Source organism: Brassica napus, unplaced genomic scaffold (assembly GCF_020379485.1).
Source record: "Brassica napus cultivar Da-Ae unplaced genomic scaffold, Da-Ae ScsIHWf_2746;HRSCAF=3513, whole genome shotgun sequence".
Classification (NCBI taxonomy): Eukaryota; Viridiplantae; Streptophyta; class Magnoliopsida; order Brassicales; family Brassicaceae; genus Brassica; species Brassica napus.
In genome coordinates, this window is record NW_026016023.1 from 55,081 (window position 1) to 72,742 (window position 17,662).

Here is a 17,662-nt window from a genome sequence, read left to right on the forward strand (position 1 = left end):
TTACTCTTATAAATTTCAATATCAAGCTAAGAAGAAAATGGTTTTTAATTCAATTGGTGACGCGGAAAACAAGTAAACTAGAGATTGATTCAATTTAACAAGCGGCTAGCCTAGGGTATTTCATTGGGTGCTGAGCGAGAGCCAAACAATTATTCAAGCGCGGTGCAGTGCTTTCTAGAACTCGGATCACTCAGCTGGAACACCCCACTGTCGTGGTGGTGATCTCTTTGCTGGTCGATCCCATCATCTAACTGTCGTTGAGATGAGAAACGACTGCAAGCCTTAGAGGTCAGGTCCGATCAGTTCACTTACTACCCTAATATCTACTTTCGCTGATTAGGGATACTAAGCTCATTCAATACATGTCAAGCTATCTCCTAAGCGGCTAGCTAGGTGATAAACTTAGGATCTAACATCAAATGATCAGATTAATGGAAGCCTTAAGAATAGTATGGATGAAGAATAATCAAGAATAGCTTATCTATGTTTAGCTCATATTTCAACACCCTAAAAACCCTAGGCGAGCTGGATCACTACTCAATCATGATGCAAGCAATCAAACACATAGCTACTGAATGAAATTGCATAATAAATAGAGTAGTAAACAAGGGTTCAGAAGGTCTTCTCTATGAGAGAATGGATTCTTCTCCCTTACAAGTTGCAGATCGCAAAAGCTAATAGTTCTCTTGTAAAAACTAGCGTAAATCATAAAATAGGATAGATGGCGTCTTTATATGGAGGCGCCAATAGGTAGAAAAGAAATTAGGGCAACAAGGCCTTAATTCCCGAAAATAGAAGCTTCCTTATTTGTCGGGAACAACCTCGGGATCACTCCGTCTGCTTGTTCTGCTTGAGAACAGTCTCGGGACTGTTCGTCTTGAGTGTTCTCCGCAAAATGCTCCAAAAGGACAGCTTCTCTTCAAACATGCTCTCTTCATTCTTCTACCAACTCCAGACCTGTAAAAGATCAAAAAGGACTAGACTGACTCGGATTATGGACTCGAATCAATACAAAAACACCTATACAATGATGTGAAAAACACCATATATCAATTCCCCCAGACTTAGATCCTTGTTTGTCCTCGAACAAGGCAAGTATCAAGAACAGGAGAAAAGTTTGAAAGTGTGGGAACTCGCTTATTCTCAGCAACCATACTCTTACCACAAATCTCTGAACCATACAAGCAGTAGATTAGAACCACACACACTTACTGGAAACCCCTGATCGCTGTTCACAGATCGGCTCCTTACTCTACATCTTGACCTGAAAAAGCGACACTTTCGAGACCAAACTCCATTTGTTCAATTAGAATTTTCGTGAGCTTCTTGTCATGGGCGCTACTCAGGGTGGACGGTCTAGGTATGGAACAAGCTTTTTAATGGTGGAGTTGAGAGTGTTTAGGGGTTACCGATTTCTTAGAGGATGCAGGATATCGCACAAAATGGCAAGAGAGAACGGATCCATTGATGTCCACAGCCTCTACTCGTTTTTGCTCTCTTTCGAACGGTTGCTCTCTGTTCTGGAACAGTCATCAGACTGCTCTGCTTGCCCCCTTCTATGTTCTCCGAAAATTAGCCTGAACTCCTTCTTGGCTTTCCCAGTGGCTCATGTTCCCTCGAACTCATCTCCTTCTCCATCGTCAAATGCCAAAAACGAAAGGTAATTAATTTTTTTTTTTTTTTTTTTTTTTTTTTTTTCAAATGGCATGAAAGTAGAGATGAGGTGACGAAGAAGGAGGTAGCATGTGATTTTGAGAAGGCCACTGGTGGATCTGATTCGCATCATTCTGCTATACTTGCACGATCCATTGGTCATGGAGCAGTTGGTCCCTTGATCTGCTTGTTCTCCTTTCTGATTGAATTTCTGCAGCAGTAACGAGTAAAGGCTGCGTTGATCCTTTCCTCTCCAACCTTTTTGCACATATCTGCACATATAACACTGAGAAACAAATGCCTGAAGTTGGAACGAAGGCTAAGGTACAAGGTGGGAACTAGCTAAAGATGAGCTAGCTACTCAGGAACAGCAAGATGGATAAAAAGGATAAGAAGTCCTGAGTATAGGTCTCGTTTCCCTGATCTAGTACCCATAACAAGAAGAATTAAAGTCCAGATTAGGTTCAGATATAGTGGAGTTGAGTCTACCCAGTGTAACCTGATCGGTGGAGAACTTCTGGAGTGTCAAATGAGATAAGTCAGGGTGTTCCAGGTCCATGTGTGGGTCTTTCATCACTGCTAAGGTCACTGAATAAGAAGGTTAAAGCACGAGGTGGTTAAGAAATCATCACAAAATAAGGTCCTGATTACCACAATAAGTTTGACTGGACTGACTCGATCCTAGGGACTGACTCAATAAGAACATGGAAATCGTACAGAGTTTCTCCCCCAGACTTACTTCACACCATCCCTGGTTGTGAAAATAAATCGGAGGAGGCTAAAACACACCAAACCAAAAACAAATAGCAGGGAAATAAATAGTTCAGATGGATAAAACAAGGGAATAGGAATAGTCCGTTCGGACTCAGTCTGAATCGCCGCTGCTGGAGTGGCCGGCTGTTCTCCGGTTCCTCGGAAGTCTCTCTTCTCTAGCTGAAGTGCCCGCTGGTTCTTTGCCTGGGCGCCTTGTTCCTTGCGTCGTCTGCTCATCCTGACTTCTGATGCAGCCTCCAGTGAGTGCTCTGAGGATCCTCTTCATGAGGCTGTTGTTTTTCTTCTGGGAGTCCACCATCCAACGTCTGTAGGCGTGGTCATCTGTAACATCCGTGAGGTCCTCTAGGTCGTAAGCACCATCAGCAGGGGGAGTTATGTCCTCCGCATCATCCCCTGCCGCATTGTCATCTGGAATTGGCGCTCGGGGGTCGACGCACAAGTGTTCTGCGTTTGGCAAGAACACTATGTTATCCAAGGTTGTGAAATCTGTTAACCCTGGAAGAGGGAGCTTGCAGTAGAGAGTGATCCCGTCCTTGTCTGTGAACTTGTATGTGCTTTCGTCGCGCAGGATGTGGCACGTGATCAAATAGGCGGTGTCAATGTACTCAAGCTCAGGAACAACCGTGTAGGAATCCAGGTCGATGTTGAAGCGTTTGAACAAGGGTGTGAGAACACTGCCGCAACGATCTTTCTTGTCTTCCGTTCGGACCATGGAATCCTTGCGGTCAGAGAGCATCGTGATGAGAAGGAATCCAGGGTTTGTTTTCACAGTCTGTATCGGTATGACTCTGTCTCTACGGATCTCATCCTCGAGGCCGGTGTATAGAACCTGCAGCTCTCCGTTTGTGACCTTGGAGGTGTGTTCCTTTGCGAATAGGATGTTCGAGACGATCTTGGCAATGATACGCAGAGTGGGGTTTCGGATTTGTGACTGATAAGCCTTGCGAGAAGTGAACTTCCCTGTCGCAATGAGATCCCAAAAGGCGTTTGCTGGCGCGAACTTTTTGTCAACTGAGACCTCTCTTGGCGTGTCTGCGATCTCGAGTAGTTCGTTTAGATCGTGGAGAGAGATGGAGCAGAACTTGCCGTCAGCCATGAAGGAGAAGTAGCAGTTCTCGTATGTTGGCGCAGTTGGGTTCTGGTAAGTAATCTGAGCTGTTGCGAGCAATTGCCGAACCAAATCTGGATAGAGAACTTGGGCTTGGTAGCAGAGAGGAGCGAGGCCCATGACATCGAGCGTCTCGAACACATCAGACTCGAGACCAAGAGCAGCTAAGGTCTCCGCGTGAGCAAATCGTGTGGGCAGGATCTCTGCTGCGAGAAGCCTGTTGTATCTTGCTGCGGACTCCTTGTCCCACCCCTCACAATTGTAGTCAAGGAGTAGTGGGTCATTGATGTTGATCGGTTGACCCTCAGCCTTGTTCGGCCATGGGTAGGAGGAAGGGACGTTCGCGGAGTGAGAAGGCGTGGCTGCTCCGCGAGAGGCCTTGAGTGCTTTAGGGTTCCTTGTTCTTGGAGGCATCTGCAAAACAAAGTCAATTTCCAAATTAGCCATGCTCAACGGTTGTTCAGAAACGATGGGACATTCCAATCTCTCAATTTTGCCCAAGTCCATCAATTTCTAACAACCTACAACTTCCATCAATTCCCAACACAATCGCAATTACTCAAGAACGCAAAAGATATAGCTACAATCTAAGAACCAATCGCTAAGCAATAGGTAAGGAGGATTCAAGGAGACACTTCCAAACCGCGTTTTGGATGCACGAAGGGGAAGGGGATCTGAGCGGTTACCTTGATTGGATTGTTGTTCCTGCAAAACCAAACCGATCTCTAGAGGATCCAAGAGATTAGAGCAAAATCGATGAAGAAGAATATGAAATGAGAGTTTTCGATTTAGGGTTCGGTGAGGTTGGTTTGCGGCTCTAGATATAAGGGGGGTGGTAAAGTTAGTGGGCCTTAAATAGGCCATTTCCCTTTTCCTCTTTTTTTTTGTTCGAGCACTTACCTGGGAACAATCAGTGGAACAAACGCCGGAGTGTTCTGCTGAGAAGTGCTCGATTTTCTTCCTGCAAGTTAGTTTTTTTTTTTTTTTAGAAATAAAAGAAATATTTACACTCACCAGTGGGTTGCCTCCCACCAAACGCTTCTTTTCAGTCACTAGCTTGACTTTTGTGAGCCGATTAGGCTTGAAGGGGATCACTTAAGGGTATTTCTACACCTTCAGCGATTGTTGTATCAGCAAGGTAAGGCTTGAGGCGCTGCTCATTAACAACAAATTCTCCTCCTCTTGTGTCCAGCAACACGACAGCTCCATAGGGGCGAACCTCCTTGATGGTGAAAGGTCCTGACCATCTGGATTTTAGCTTTCCAGGGAACAGCTTAATCCTTGAGTTGAATAGTAAGACCTGATCATTCGGAGCAAAGCTTCTGCTGATGATCCGTTTGTCATGGAATGCCTTGGTTTTTTCTTTGTAGATTTTGGAGCTCTCATAGGCCAGATGCCTAATCTCTTCCAACTCATGGATCTGAATTGTTCGCCTCTCCTTAGCAGGTTTGATATCGAAGTTAAGCAGCTTAACAGCCCAAGCTGCCTTATACTCTAGCTCCACAGGTAGGTGACATGCCTTGTCATAGACCAGATGATAGGGAGTGGTCCCTAATGGGGTCTTATAGGCTGTTCTGTAGGCCCAGAGAGCGTCGTCAAGCTTGATGGACCAGTCCTTACGCGTGGTATTGACTGTTTTCTGCAGAATGTTCTTGATCTCTCTGTTGGAAATTTCCACTTGGCCACTCGTTTGAGGATGATAGGCGGTTGCAACCTTGTGTTTCACGCCGTTCTTGATCAGTAATCCTTGGAACACTCTGTTGATGAAGTGAGTTCCACCATCGCTGATAACCACTCTAGGTACTCCAAATCTTGGAAAGATGATGGAGGTGAACATCTTGGTTACAACTCGTGCGTCGTTGGTCGGACTAGCAATTGCTTCTACCCACTTGGAGACATAGTCGACTGCAACCAGGATGTACTCGTTTTTGTGAGAAGGTGGGAAAGGTCCCATAAAATCTATCCCCCAGCAATCGAACACCTCAACTTCCAATATGTAGTTCTGGGGCATCTCATTCCTTTTGCTGATACTGCCCATTCGCTGGCATGCATTGCATCTGGATATGAAAGCGTGAGCATCTCTGAACATTGTTGGCCACCAGAATCCCGCTTGGAGAATTTTGGAGACTGTTTTGAATGTGGCGAAATGTCCAGCGTAGGAAGATCCGTGGCAGTGGTGTAGGATCCCTGGAATTTCAGCCTCCGGAACACATCGTCTGAAGATCCCATCCTTGCATTGTCGGTATAGATAAGGCTCATCCCAGAAGTAGTGCCTTGCCTCTCTTAAGAATTTCCTCTTCTCGTTCCCCGTGAACTTCTGAGGCTCCTTTTCAGCAGCTAAGAAATTTGCAATCTCAGCAAACCACGGTAGGTCAGGATATTGCTTCTGGATCGTTGCCACAAACTGCTCTAGTTGCGTAGAACAAGCTGTTTCTATGCGCATTGGTGGTTCCGTGTAGCAAAGACCAATCGCACTGACGTGTTCCACTGGTTGTTCTTCGTCAATCACTGTATCATCGTTTATTTTCATTCTGGAAAGGTGGTCCGCTACTCCATTTTCTACCCCTTTCTTGTCTCTTATTTCCAGGTCAAATTCCTGAAGGAGGAGGATCCATCTCAGGAGCCGCGGTTTGGCATCTTTTTTCGTGAGCAGGTACTTGAGAGCTGCATGATCCGTGTGGACTATCACTTTAGACCCAACCAGATATGATCGGAACTTCTCAAAAGCATAGACGATGGCCAGGAGTTCCTTCTCTGTGGTGGCATACCTACATTGAGCTTCATCCAGTGTCTTGCTCGCGTAGTAGATCACATGGAGCTTCTTATCCTTCCGCTGTCCAAGCACTGCTCCCACTGCAAAGTCACTCGCGTCCGTCATGATCTCGAAAGGGAGGTCCCAGTCTGGGGGTTGGACAACCGGTGCACTGACAAGAGCTCCTTTGATCGTGTGAAATGAAGCTAAGCACTCGTTGTCGAAATCGAACTTTGTTTCCTTGCAGAGCAGTCTAGTGAGTGGTCTTGCGATTCTCGAGAAGTCCTGGATGAATCTTCTGTAAAAACCAGCATGTCCCAAAAAGCTTTTTATTCCCCTCACTGAAGTTGGGGGTTGCAGACTCATCATGATATCGATCTTTGCCTTGTCCACTTCGATGCCTTTTTCTGAAATCTTATGTCCTAGAACAATCCCATCTCTGACCATGAAATGGCATTTTTCCCAATTCAGCACGAGATGCTTCTCCTCGCATCGCTTCAGAACCCTGCACAAGTTTGACAAACAGACACTAAAGGAGCTCCCATAGACACTGAAATCGTCCATGAAAACTTCCATTACGTCTTCAATTAGATCAGTGAAAATTGACATCATGCAGCGTTGAAAGGTCGCTGGAGCATTGCACAGCCCGAAAGGCATTCTCCTGTAGGCGTATGTTCCATAAGGACATGTGAACGTCGTCTTTTCTTGATCGTCTGGGTGGATGGGAATCTGAAAGAAACCTGAATAACCATCTAAAAAGCAATAGTAAGGGTGGTTAGCCAATCTTTCAAGCATTTGATCAATGAAGGGAAGTGGAAAGTGATCCTTGCGAGTCGCAGCATTCAATTTACGGAAATCAATGCACATGCGATGACCAGTTACTGTTCTAGTAGGGATTAATTCATTCTTTTCATTTGTTATAACAGTGATCCCTCCTTTCTTAGGCACTACATGAACAGGACTAACCCACTTACTATCAGAAATCGCATAAATTACACCAGCTTCTAGAAGTTTCATTATCTCCTTCTTTACAACATCTTTCAGATTTGGGTTTAACCTCCTCTGATGTTCTACAGAAGTCATTGATTCATCTTCTAGGTGTATTCTATGCATGCACAGATCAGGTGAAATGCCAGGTATATCAGCTAGGGAATATCCTAATGCTTTTCGATATTTCCTAAGTTCGCATAAGAGAAGAGCAGTTTCAGCATTGTTCAGGTCAGCATTTACGATTACTGGGTATGTAGAATTTGGTCCAAGAAATGCGTACCTGAGCCCCTTAGGGAGTGTTTTGAGCTCGACTTTTGGAGCTTTGGATTCACTCCACGGGTCATTGTTCCTACTTGGTGGAACAGGCGAGCTCGATGAGTCTGAGGCATTGTTCTCCCCCAGACTAAGATATGCCACTAATCTTTCCATGGTTCTGGCGGAGTCCAACATCTTGGCGTACCCATCAGCGTCGATGTTCTGGACATTCTGTTCTGCTTCAGCTCTAGTCAGAGCTAGTTCCAGCGGATCATCTATTAGGATCTCCTCAATCATCTGATCACTCGGTTCCAGCGGATCACCCTCCTCTTGGACAGTGAAGGTTTGTCCATCTAGCATAGGTTTCTTGAGCATCTGATTCATCTCGAACCTCATCACAATGTCTCCTAGGTGGAGATCGATTTTTCCCTGTCGCACATCTATGATAGCTCCGACAGTGCATAGGAATGGTCTGCCTAGGATCAGAGGATCCTTTGATTCTTCCTCAAGTTCCAGAACAACGAAATCGGCAGGGACAAGTGTGTTCCCAACCAGAACCTGGATATCCTCGATAATTCCGACTGGAGATTTCACTGATCGATCAGCAAACACTAGGGACATCCTGGTAGGTTTGAAATCTGTGAATCCTAGGCGCTTAGCCACAGAGTACGGCATGAGGTTGATGCTTGATCCCAGATCGACTAGCGAACACGAGAAGACTGTTCTCCCTATTTGGATGGAAAGGACAAATTTTCCAGGATCACCTAGCTTCTTGATCCTTTTGTTCTGGAGAACAGCGCTGCACTCTTTAGAGACTACCATGAACTCACTGTCATCGGTTATCTTTCCAGAAATTAGTCCTTTCACAAAGCTACTCATGGATGGCATCATCTGGATTGCACTCATGAGAGGGAGTCTGACTGTTAAGTCTTCCAGCATCTTCCTACATTTCATCTCCTCCTTGTCCTTGCGTGTGGCCTTAGCAGGAACAGGGTACGGAACCTTTGGCACATAGTCACGGGTGGGAACAGGTTCTGCCGCTGGGCGAACAACCACAGTAGGCTGCTCTGTAGTGGTCGGAGTATGTTTAACAGGAAGCTCTGCTTCTTCCTCGTCTGCTGGTGCGGTTACAGGTGGCTGTTCTGATTCTTTCTGCTTCCCCTTTTCAGCTGTTGTGAATCTCTTGGGTGCCAGATCAGTTAACTGCTTCCCACTCCTAAGCGCGACTGCATTACACTCCTTGGGATTTTTATCTGTTTTTCCAGGAAGAGTGCCTTGCTGTCTCTTCACACTCTCAGCAGTCTGAGCAATCTGAATATCCATCTGCCTCATATGGCTCGAGACATTATCATATTTGGCACTCAGGTCATTGAACATGTGATTCATTCGGGTATTGATGTCGTTTGTGACCTGATTCAGTGCTTTTCCCTGAATCTGTTGTCCTTGGAGCAGCTGGCTCATCATATTGGCAAGACTCTTCATCTCGTCTTGTGGAGCAGTTTGAGCAGGCTGTGCAGGCTGCTGGTTAGTCGGTTGTTTCTGGTTGTGGAACTGAGTATTCTGAGCTGGGCTGAGGACAAAGGTTCGTCCTTGATTTCCATACCCCCGTTGGTAGCCACTGTTCTGAACTTGATTGCCTTGAGCATTTTCTGTGTTACCATCGGGTTTAGGGTTGTTGAACAGGTGGGGGTTGTTCCTCACGTTAGGGTTCGGGTGATAGTTCTTAAACTGCCATCCTTGCCCATTCACATAGCTAACCTCATGGTGGTCCTCAATCGCCTGGTCCGCTTCTGATGTAGCGTCTATGGTTCCTTTATCCTGAGGAGACTCTTCCATGATGAAGACATGGTTCTGATTACTCTTAATCAGCTGATCGACCTTGGCAGAGAGCTCATCTATTTTGCTATTGTCGATGCTGTTCACCTTTTGGGTGCGGTCTGTCTCTCGGTTGCTGTCAGCTGAGCTTGAGGCCATGTTCTCAATTAGCGCGAAAGCGCCTTGAGTGGATTGGGTCATGAAATCTCCATTACTGGCTGAGTTTAAAGCATTCCTGTACTCCCAACCTACTCCATCGTAGAAAACTCCGAGTAGATAATCTTCTTCAAAACCATGATGTGGGCACTCTCTGCGATAGACGTTGAATCGCTCCCATGCGTCGCAGAACGGCTCATCTACCAGCTGTTTAAAGGTGGCGATCTTCTGTCTCAGAGCTGCCGTCTTTGATTTCGTGTAGAAGTGGCTCAAGAAAGCGGATCTGACTTGTTCCCATGTGGTGAGCGATCCAGTTGGTAGGGAATCTAGCCAGCGAGCAGCCTTCCCATCGAGAGAAAAAGGGAACAAAGTACATTTGATGTAATCTGGTGGTACTCCATTCGCCTTAGTGAACCCACACATCTTCTCAAAGTTTTCAATGTGGTCCATCGGTATTTCTGCAGGAAGTCCGTTGAAGATCTTCCTCTGCACCAGACCTATCAAGGCGGGCTTGATCTCAAAGTCTTGTCTAGTGCAAGGTGGAGGGTTGATGGCGGATCGCGTAGCAGGTAGATTACGCAAGAGATTCCTTTGGCCAATCTGATCAACTTCCTCCGGTGCATTCCGTTGGTTTGCAGCGTTCGCTTGGATAGTTTGCTGCATCTGCTGCATCTGTTGTTGCATGAGTGCAAATGCAGCAGTAAGATCATCTTGATGATCGCCCATGTTAGTGCTTGTAGGTCTAGGCAGTTGACGGTTCTGACGTTCTAATCTCGCTAGTTCTTCGTTAGTGAGCTGATGCAATGGTCCTTGTGCGTTGCTCCGAGTATGTCTACTGGTCATGCACCTGGATCATTAGCTGTGACAAAGAAACAGAGGCGAGTTAGATATCTTAGACTTAAAATGAAACCGAAAAGTAGAGGTAAAAAAATCTGGTCCCCGTCGCAACGGCGCCAAAACTTGATACACTAAATATGAATCCTTGCTACTGCCAAGTTAACAGTTGTGATTATAGTACTTTAGATTCAATCCAGAGGACCAGTCTACACTTTACTCTTATAAATTTCAATATCAAGCTAAGAAGAAAATGGTTTTTAATTCAATTGGTGACGCGGAAAACAAGTAAACTAGAGATTGATTCAATTTAACAAGCGGCTAGCCTAGGGTATTTCATTGGGTGCTGAGCGAGAGCCAAACAATTATTCAAGCGCGGTGCAGTGCTTTCTAGAACTCGGATCACTCAGCTGGAACACCCCACTGTCGTGGTGGTGATCTCTTTGCTGGTCGATCCCATCATCTAACTGTCGTTGAGATGAGAAACGACTGCAAGCCTTAGAGGTCAGGTCCGATCAGTTCACTTACTACCCTAATATCTACTTTCGCTGATTAGGGATACTAAGCTCATTCAATACATGTCAAGCTATCTCCTAAGCGGCTAGCTAGGTGATAAACTTAGGATCTAACATCAAATGATCAGATTAATGGAAGCCTTAAGAATAGTATGGATGAAGAATAATCAAGAATAGCTTATCTATGTTTAGCTCATATTTCAACACCCTAAAAACCCTAGGCGAGCTGGATCACTACTCAATCATGATGCAAGCAATCAAACACATAGCTACTGAATGAAATTGCATAATAAATAGAGTAGTAAACAAGGGTTCAGAAGGTCTTCTCTATGAGAGAATGGATTCTTCTCCCTTACAAGTTGCAGATCGCAAAAGCTAATAGTTCTCTTGTAAAAACTAGCGTAAATCATAAAATAGGATAGATGGCATCTTTATATGGAGGCGCCAATAGGTAGAAAAGAAATTAGGGCAACAAGGCCTTAATTCCCGAAAATAGAAGCTTCCTTATTTGTCGGGAACAACCTCGGGATCACTCCGTCTGCTTGTTCTGCTTGAGAACAGTCTCGGGACTGTTCGTCTTGAGTGTTCTCCGCAAAATGCTCCAAAAGGACAGCTTCTCTTCAAACATGCTCTCTTCATTCTTCTACCAACTCCAGACCTGTAAAAGATCAAAAAGGACTAGACTGACTCGGATTATGGACTCGAATCAATACAAAAACACCTATACAATGATGTGAAAAACACCATATATCACGAGTCCAAAAAAAAAGATTCACTATAAGGTCACTAAGTTTTAGCAGAATTTAGACCACATGTTGATCATCTACGACGCACAACCAATTTATATACTTCTATTTCAGATCCTAGAATAACACAATTGCAATGAAAAATATAGTAATAGTAATACAAACATATCTATACATACAACTATTTTGGTCTAAATACTTATTATATAATGTCTTCTAATAAAGTGAATAGCTGATTCGCTTTTTATTGCCACCATAAGATAATCCACTAAAGTATATAAAATTAAACAAAAATATGTGAATTTATTTACAAGTTTATTTTTTTTCTACTAACAAAAACAAAATGAAATAAAAAGGAAAAATCTCATGGTTTTTTATGGTCATCCAACTCCAGAAAATCACAAGGAATGATGTAATGACACATCCAATTCTTAATATATAATTAAAACATAGATTATTTGACAAAAGAAAATCATCTAAAACCTTTTAACAAGAAAAAAGAAAATCATATTTCAAAAAATCATAACTAATTTTCAGATAACATGGTTTATTTAGTCTTCAAATATAATAACATGTCAAAATTTAACTATATATATTTTTAAATAAAAAAAATTATATTAAAAATTTATTCTTATTATTTAAATTATTTGTTAATTTTCATCCCGCCCGTAGGGCGGGCCGATCCTAGTATTCTTATAAAACAATCAAATATTTTTTATTCTTTGAACTTGATTTTAGGAATAATGATTTGTGTTTACCAAACTGAAAGGGTTCAAGATAATAAGTGCTCGAGTTTTGAAATGACGATTGGCTTAGGTTCATACATTTTACACCATTTTTTTTTAAATCAGTGGATGGTCCATACTTTCAACACCAGACTGATTCTGCCAAAGTCAGTGTAGCCGTTGATTAGTTCACACTTCACTCACCAGATTTTTTCATGGATCTAAATAATTTATCTTATCAAATGAAAATGATTAGATATACAATTCCGACTTCTCCTCCAATGAGAACCACTAGACCACTAGCACTTGGTTAGTTCCAGTGTTTAAACGGAACGCCTCTTTACCTCTCAAAGCTTATCTTCACAAACGTAAACGAAAACAATGTCGATTATTTTGTGTTTCTTTTTGTTTCTTCTTCTCCCCGCTCTTTTCTCGTTAACATTCGTGAAGAATATCAAAGCCTCGAAACAAAATCTTCCTCCTAGCCCACCACAGCTTCCGATTATCGGAAACCTACACCAGCTTCGAGGATTGTTTCACAGATGTCTTCATCATCTCTTCAAGAAACATGGATCTTTGATACTACTCCGTCTAGGGGTTCTTAGAATGGTCGTGATCTCATCGAGTGAAGCAGCTGAAGAAGTTCTTAAAACCCATGACACTGAGTGTTGTACACGACCCGTCACTATGGCCTCAACCGTTTTCTCGCGTAACGGTAATGACATCGGCTTTGGGGAATACGGTGAGGCATGGAGAGAGCTGCGTAAGCTCGCGGTTCGTGAGTTTTTCAGCGTGACAAAGGTTCGATCTTTCAGGTACGTTAGAGAGGAAGAGTGTGACTTGATGGTCAAGCAACTGAGAGAATTGGCTTTGAAGCAATCTCCGGTGAATTTGAGTAAAACCCTTTTTTGCTTAACTGCTAGTATCGTCTTCAGATCTGCCTTGGGGCAGAGTTTCTTGGAGAACAAGCATATCGATAAGGAAGGGATCGAAGAGCTGATGCTTGAAGCTCACAGTAACATGACTTTCAATTTAACTGATATGTTCCCCACTGCTGGTCTTGGATGGTTCATGGACTTTGTATCAGGGAAACGTAAGAGACTTCATGACGTTTTCACTGAGGTTGATACTTTCCTTAATCATATAATTGATGATCATCAATCCAAGAACTTCACACAAGATCGTCCTGATTTCATCGACTACCTCTTAGAAATGATACCGAAACAAGAAGAAAATGAATCTTTCAAGCTCACCATTGATCATCTCAAAGGAATCATCCAAGTAAGCAAACAAATCTCTTTACTTCATATCCTTACTTACATAATATAATGTTTTTCTTATGTTGATAGGATATATATCTTGCTGGAGTAGATACAAGCTCCATCACCATGATTTGGACGATGGCAGAGCTCGTTAGAAACCCTAGAGTGATGAAAAAGGTACAAGATGAGATCCATAGTTGCATTGGAGTCAAACACAAGGAGAGAATCACTGAAGAGGATCTTGATAAGCTTCAATACTTGAAGCTTGTGGTGCAAGAAAGCTTAAGACTACACCCACCAGTTCCTCTATTACTCCCCAGAGAAACAATGAGTCAAATCAAGATTCAAGGCTATGACATTCCACCAAAAACCATTCTAGTGGTGAATGCTTGGTCGATAGGTAGGGATCCTAAAAAATGGAAAGATCCAGAAGAGTTTGTCCCGGAGAGGTTTATCAACTGTCCTGTGGATTACAAAGGACATGGCTTTGAGATGTTACCATTTGGCTCTGGAAGGAGGATGTGCCCAGGTATGGCTTCAGGGATTGCGACCGTTGAACTGGGACTCTTGAATTTGCTTTACTACTTTGATTGGGGATTGCCTGAGGAGGGGAAAGATATGGACATGGAGGAAGCTGGTGTTCTTACTGTTGTTAAGAAAGTTCCTCTTGAGCTTCTTCCCATTCTTCGTCAGTGATGGGGTCAAGGAGTCTTTAATTTGAGTACAAGAAGTTGAACTGTGTAAAATACTTCAGACTAGAGTTGTGTTGTGATTTTAAGAATAAAACTTGTGGGGGAGGGGCGGGAACTAATGTTTTATTTTGCTAAAAAGTATTTTGAATTTTTGATGCACTGGTTTGTATCTGGATGTTGTATAGTTTCAACATTCAAAATTATCATCCATATTCTGTATTCAGATATTTTTGTTTTTAAACCTTTTTTGTAGTCTGATGTTTCATTTGGACTCAGATAGATATAAGCTCCTGTGAGCTTTTATTGAGCAAGATTAAACAAGGATAAAAGATGAATAATGAACTAGCTCACAGGAGAAGCTTTATTGTGCAAAGAAATTAAAGAAAAGGAAATATTGAATTTAGAGCACCAAGAACAAAAAAAAAGCTGTCAGTTAAAAATGAAAGTTTCTTTGTGGCAACCTTCAAAGAGACATGTGAAAAAGTTATTCACATGTCAATCATAGTTATACTAATCTAATCAAAAGAAACATGTGACACATTATGATATGACATTGAGTTTGATAGCTTTGTCTTTGGTTTGCGTCTAATAATGTTAATAGTTTTTGAATGATTAAATTTATTTTATATTCAAACAATTACTTGGTTCAAAAGCTTCAGGATAAGAAGTGCTCCAGTTTTTAGGTTAATGTTTCTTAACCTCTCAAAGCTTATCTTGGCAAACGGTAAACGACATGTTAACTTTATATGTGTGGACCATGACTTATCTTGCCGTGGTTAAGTCGCTTTTAAATGTATGCTTGTTTTAATATCTTGTGCTACGTTGTTATAATCACCAAAACAGAACACAAAACAAAAACAATGTCTACTGTTCTATATATTTTGCGTTTCTGCTTCTCCCCGCTCTTTTCACGTTAATATTCGTGAAGAGAACCAAAAACTCGACACAAAATCTTCCTCCTAGCCCACCACAGCTTCCTATCATCGGCAACCTACACCAGCTTCAAGGATTGTTTCACAGGTGTCTTCATGATCTCTCCAAGAAACATGGACCCGTGTTGCTTCTCCATCTTGGTTCTCTCAAGATAGTTGTAATCTCATCGAGCGAAGCAGCTGAAGAAGCTCTCAAAACACATGACCTTGAGTGTTGCACAAGACCGAAGACTCACGCCACATCGACGTTCTCGCGTAACGGTAGAGACATTGGCTTTGCGCCATATGGTGAGGTTTGGAGGCAGTTGCGCAAGCTTTCTGTTCTAAACTTTTTCAGCGCGAAGAAAGTTCGATCTTTTAGGTACATCAGAGAGGAAGAGAATGACTTGTTGGTCAAGAAACTGAAGGAGTTAGCTCAAAAGAAGTCTCCGGTGGATTTGAGCCAAGAACTTTACTGTCTAGCCGGAAGTATCATATTTAGATCTGCCTTTGCACAGCGTTTCTACGAGAACAAGCATGTTGATAAGGAAAAGATCAAAGAGTTCATGTTTGAGCTTCAGAAAGTTGGGTCTATTAGTAGCTCTGATCTTTTCCCTGGTGGTTTGGGATGGTTTATGGACTTTGTGTCAGGGAGACATAGGAGACTTCACAAACTTTTTGGTGAGGTTGATACTTTTCTGAATCATATAATTGATGATCACTTGAAGAACCCTGAAGAAAAAACAAATCAAGATCGCCCTGATATAGTTGACTCGCTCTTAAATACTATGCATAAAGAAGAACAAGATGAATCTTTCAAGCTCACCATTGATCATCTTAAAGGAATCATCCAAGTAAGCCTAGAATCTATAGCTCGCTATTATATCTTACAATAACGTTTTTTCTATATTTAAATGAATCAAAACATGTTTTCGTGGCGTTAGGTTTGTTTTCATTGATGTAGAATTGGTAACAAATTTTGAATTAATATGTTCTTAACTATCTTGCGTCTTTCTTGACCTAGAATATATATCTTGCTGGAGTAGACACAAGTGCCATCACCATGATTTGGGCAATGGCAGAGCTCGTTAGAAACCCACGGGTGATGAAAAAAGCTCAAGAAGAGATCCGAACATACATCAGAGTCAAACAAAATGAGAGAATCGATGAAGAAGATGTTGATAAGCTTCAGTACTTGAAGCTTGTGATCAAAGAAACGCTAAGACTGCACCCAGCTGCTCCTTTGTTACTCCCAAGAGAAACAATGAGTCAAATCAAGATTCAAGGCTACAACATTCCGCTAAAAACCTTTCTAGTGGTTAACACTTGGTCGATAGGACGAGATCCTAAACACTGGGAAGATCCAGAAGAGTTTATTCCTGAGAGGTTTATTGATTCTCCTGTGGATTATAAAGGACAAAGCTTTGAGATGTTACCATTTGGTTCTGGAAGGAGGATGTGCCCTGGAATGGCTTCAGCGATTGCAACCATTGAGTTGGGAGTCTTGAATTTGCTTTACTACTTTGATTGGAGATTGCCTGAGGAGGGGAAATATATGGACATGGAAGAAGATGGTAATATTACCGTTGTTAAGAAAGTTCCTCTTGAGCTTCTTCCAACTCTTTATCACTAAATGATGTCTCAAACTTTAAAGGATACAGAAGGAAAAAAATGAACTATCAAGATAAATGATATGATAAATGATATGTACTTTTATCAAAAAAAAAAAAAAAAAGATTAATGATATGTATACATGTTCTTATTTTTCCTGTCCATATGATGTCTACTTCTATTGAAATAATTTAAGCTACAAAAAAATCTCGATGGAATGATCTGCATCTTGTTGATGAAACATATAGTGTCTTTTTGTGTGAATAATGAAACAGATAGTTTACTTTTACAATATTCCAATTTCGACAATCTTTTTGGGGAATATATATAGTGAACTCCTTTCATGAAAATGACTTCCTCTGTTTTATTAAAACTTAGAAATATCGTTTTAAGATTTATTTTTATTATATATTTTTAATATGGTTGAAGTACAACCGCAAAAGTAATTCATTTGATTTCAGATATCCATGAAGAAAATGGCATGTTACATGAGAAAAACACCCTGATTAACAGATACTCTAGTAAACAAAAAGAAATATAAATCATTTATAATGGTGGAAACTTACCTTTATACGTTTTTTTTTTTTGTGAAAAGGCATAACTTACCTACCTTCATACGTTGAATAAAGAAAAAAAAATTCCTTTGATATCTCTTTTTAGTTTATTTTTATAAAATAGCTCCCAAAAAAAGTGTTATTAAATAATAAAAATACATTTATAACTTATGGTTAACTAATCTAGACTTAGAATTTAGAATTAAAAGATAAAGTTTTAATGATAGGATTTCAAATTTTCAAAACTAAAAAATAAATGTTAAAATTTTCATAACTAAAAAAAAATATTTTGGTCATTTTTTTCGAATG

General features: G+C 41.8%; 1 protein-coding gene, 1 non-coding gene and 1 pseudogene across 2 annotated transcripts; all 3 read left to right on the forward strand.

Moving 5' to 3' along the window:
* The first annotated feature begins 9,636 nt into the window (after positions 1 to 9,636).
* Positions 9,637 to 9,743, forward strand: LOC125602123. The gene has a single exon (XR_007334631.1). It is a non-coding gene; the product is annotated as a small nucleolar RNA R71 (small nucleolar RNA).
* A 2,802-nt stretch (positions 9,744 to 12,545) lies between these two features.
* On the forward strand, positions 12,546 to 14,518 carry LOC106432913 (cytochrome P450 71B4). The gene is made up of 2 exons (XM_013873758.3): positions 12,546 to 13,604; positions 13,673 to 14,518. The coding sequence occupies exons 1-2, from the start codon at positions 12,705 to 12,707 to the stop codon at positions 14,279 to 14,281; spliced, it is 1,509 nt and encodes a 502-aa protein (XP_013729212.1). The 5' UTR covers positions 12,546 to 12,704; the 3' UTR covers positions 14,282 to 14,518.
* Positions 14,519 to 15,137: 619 nt separating this feature from the next.
* LOC106432912 lies at positions 15,138 to 16,871 on the forward strand (annotated as a pseudogene).
* The last annotated feature ends 791 nt before the right edge of the window (positions 16,872 to 17,662 follow it).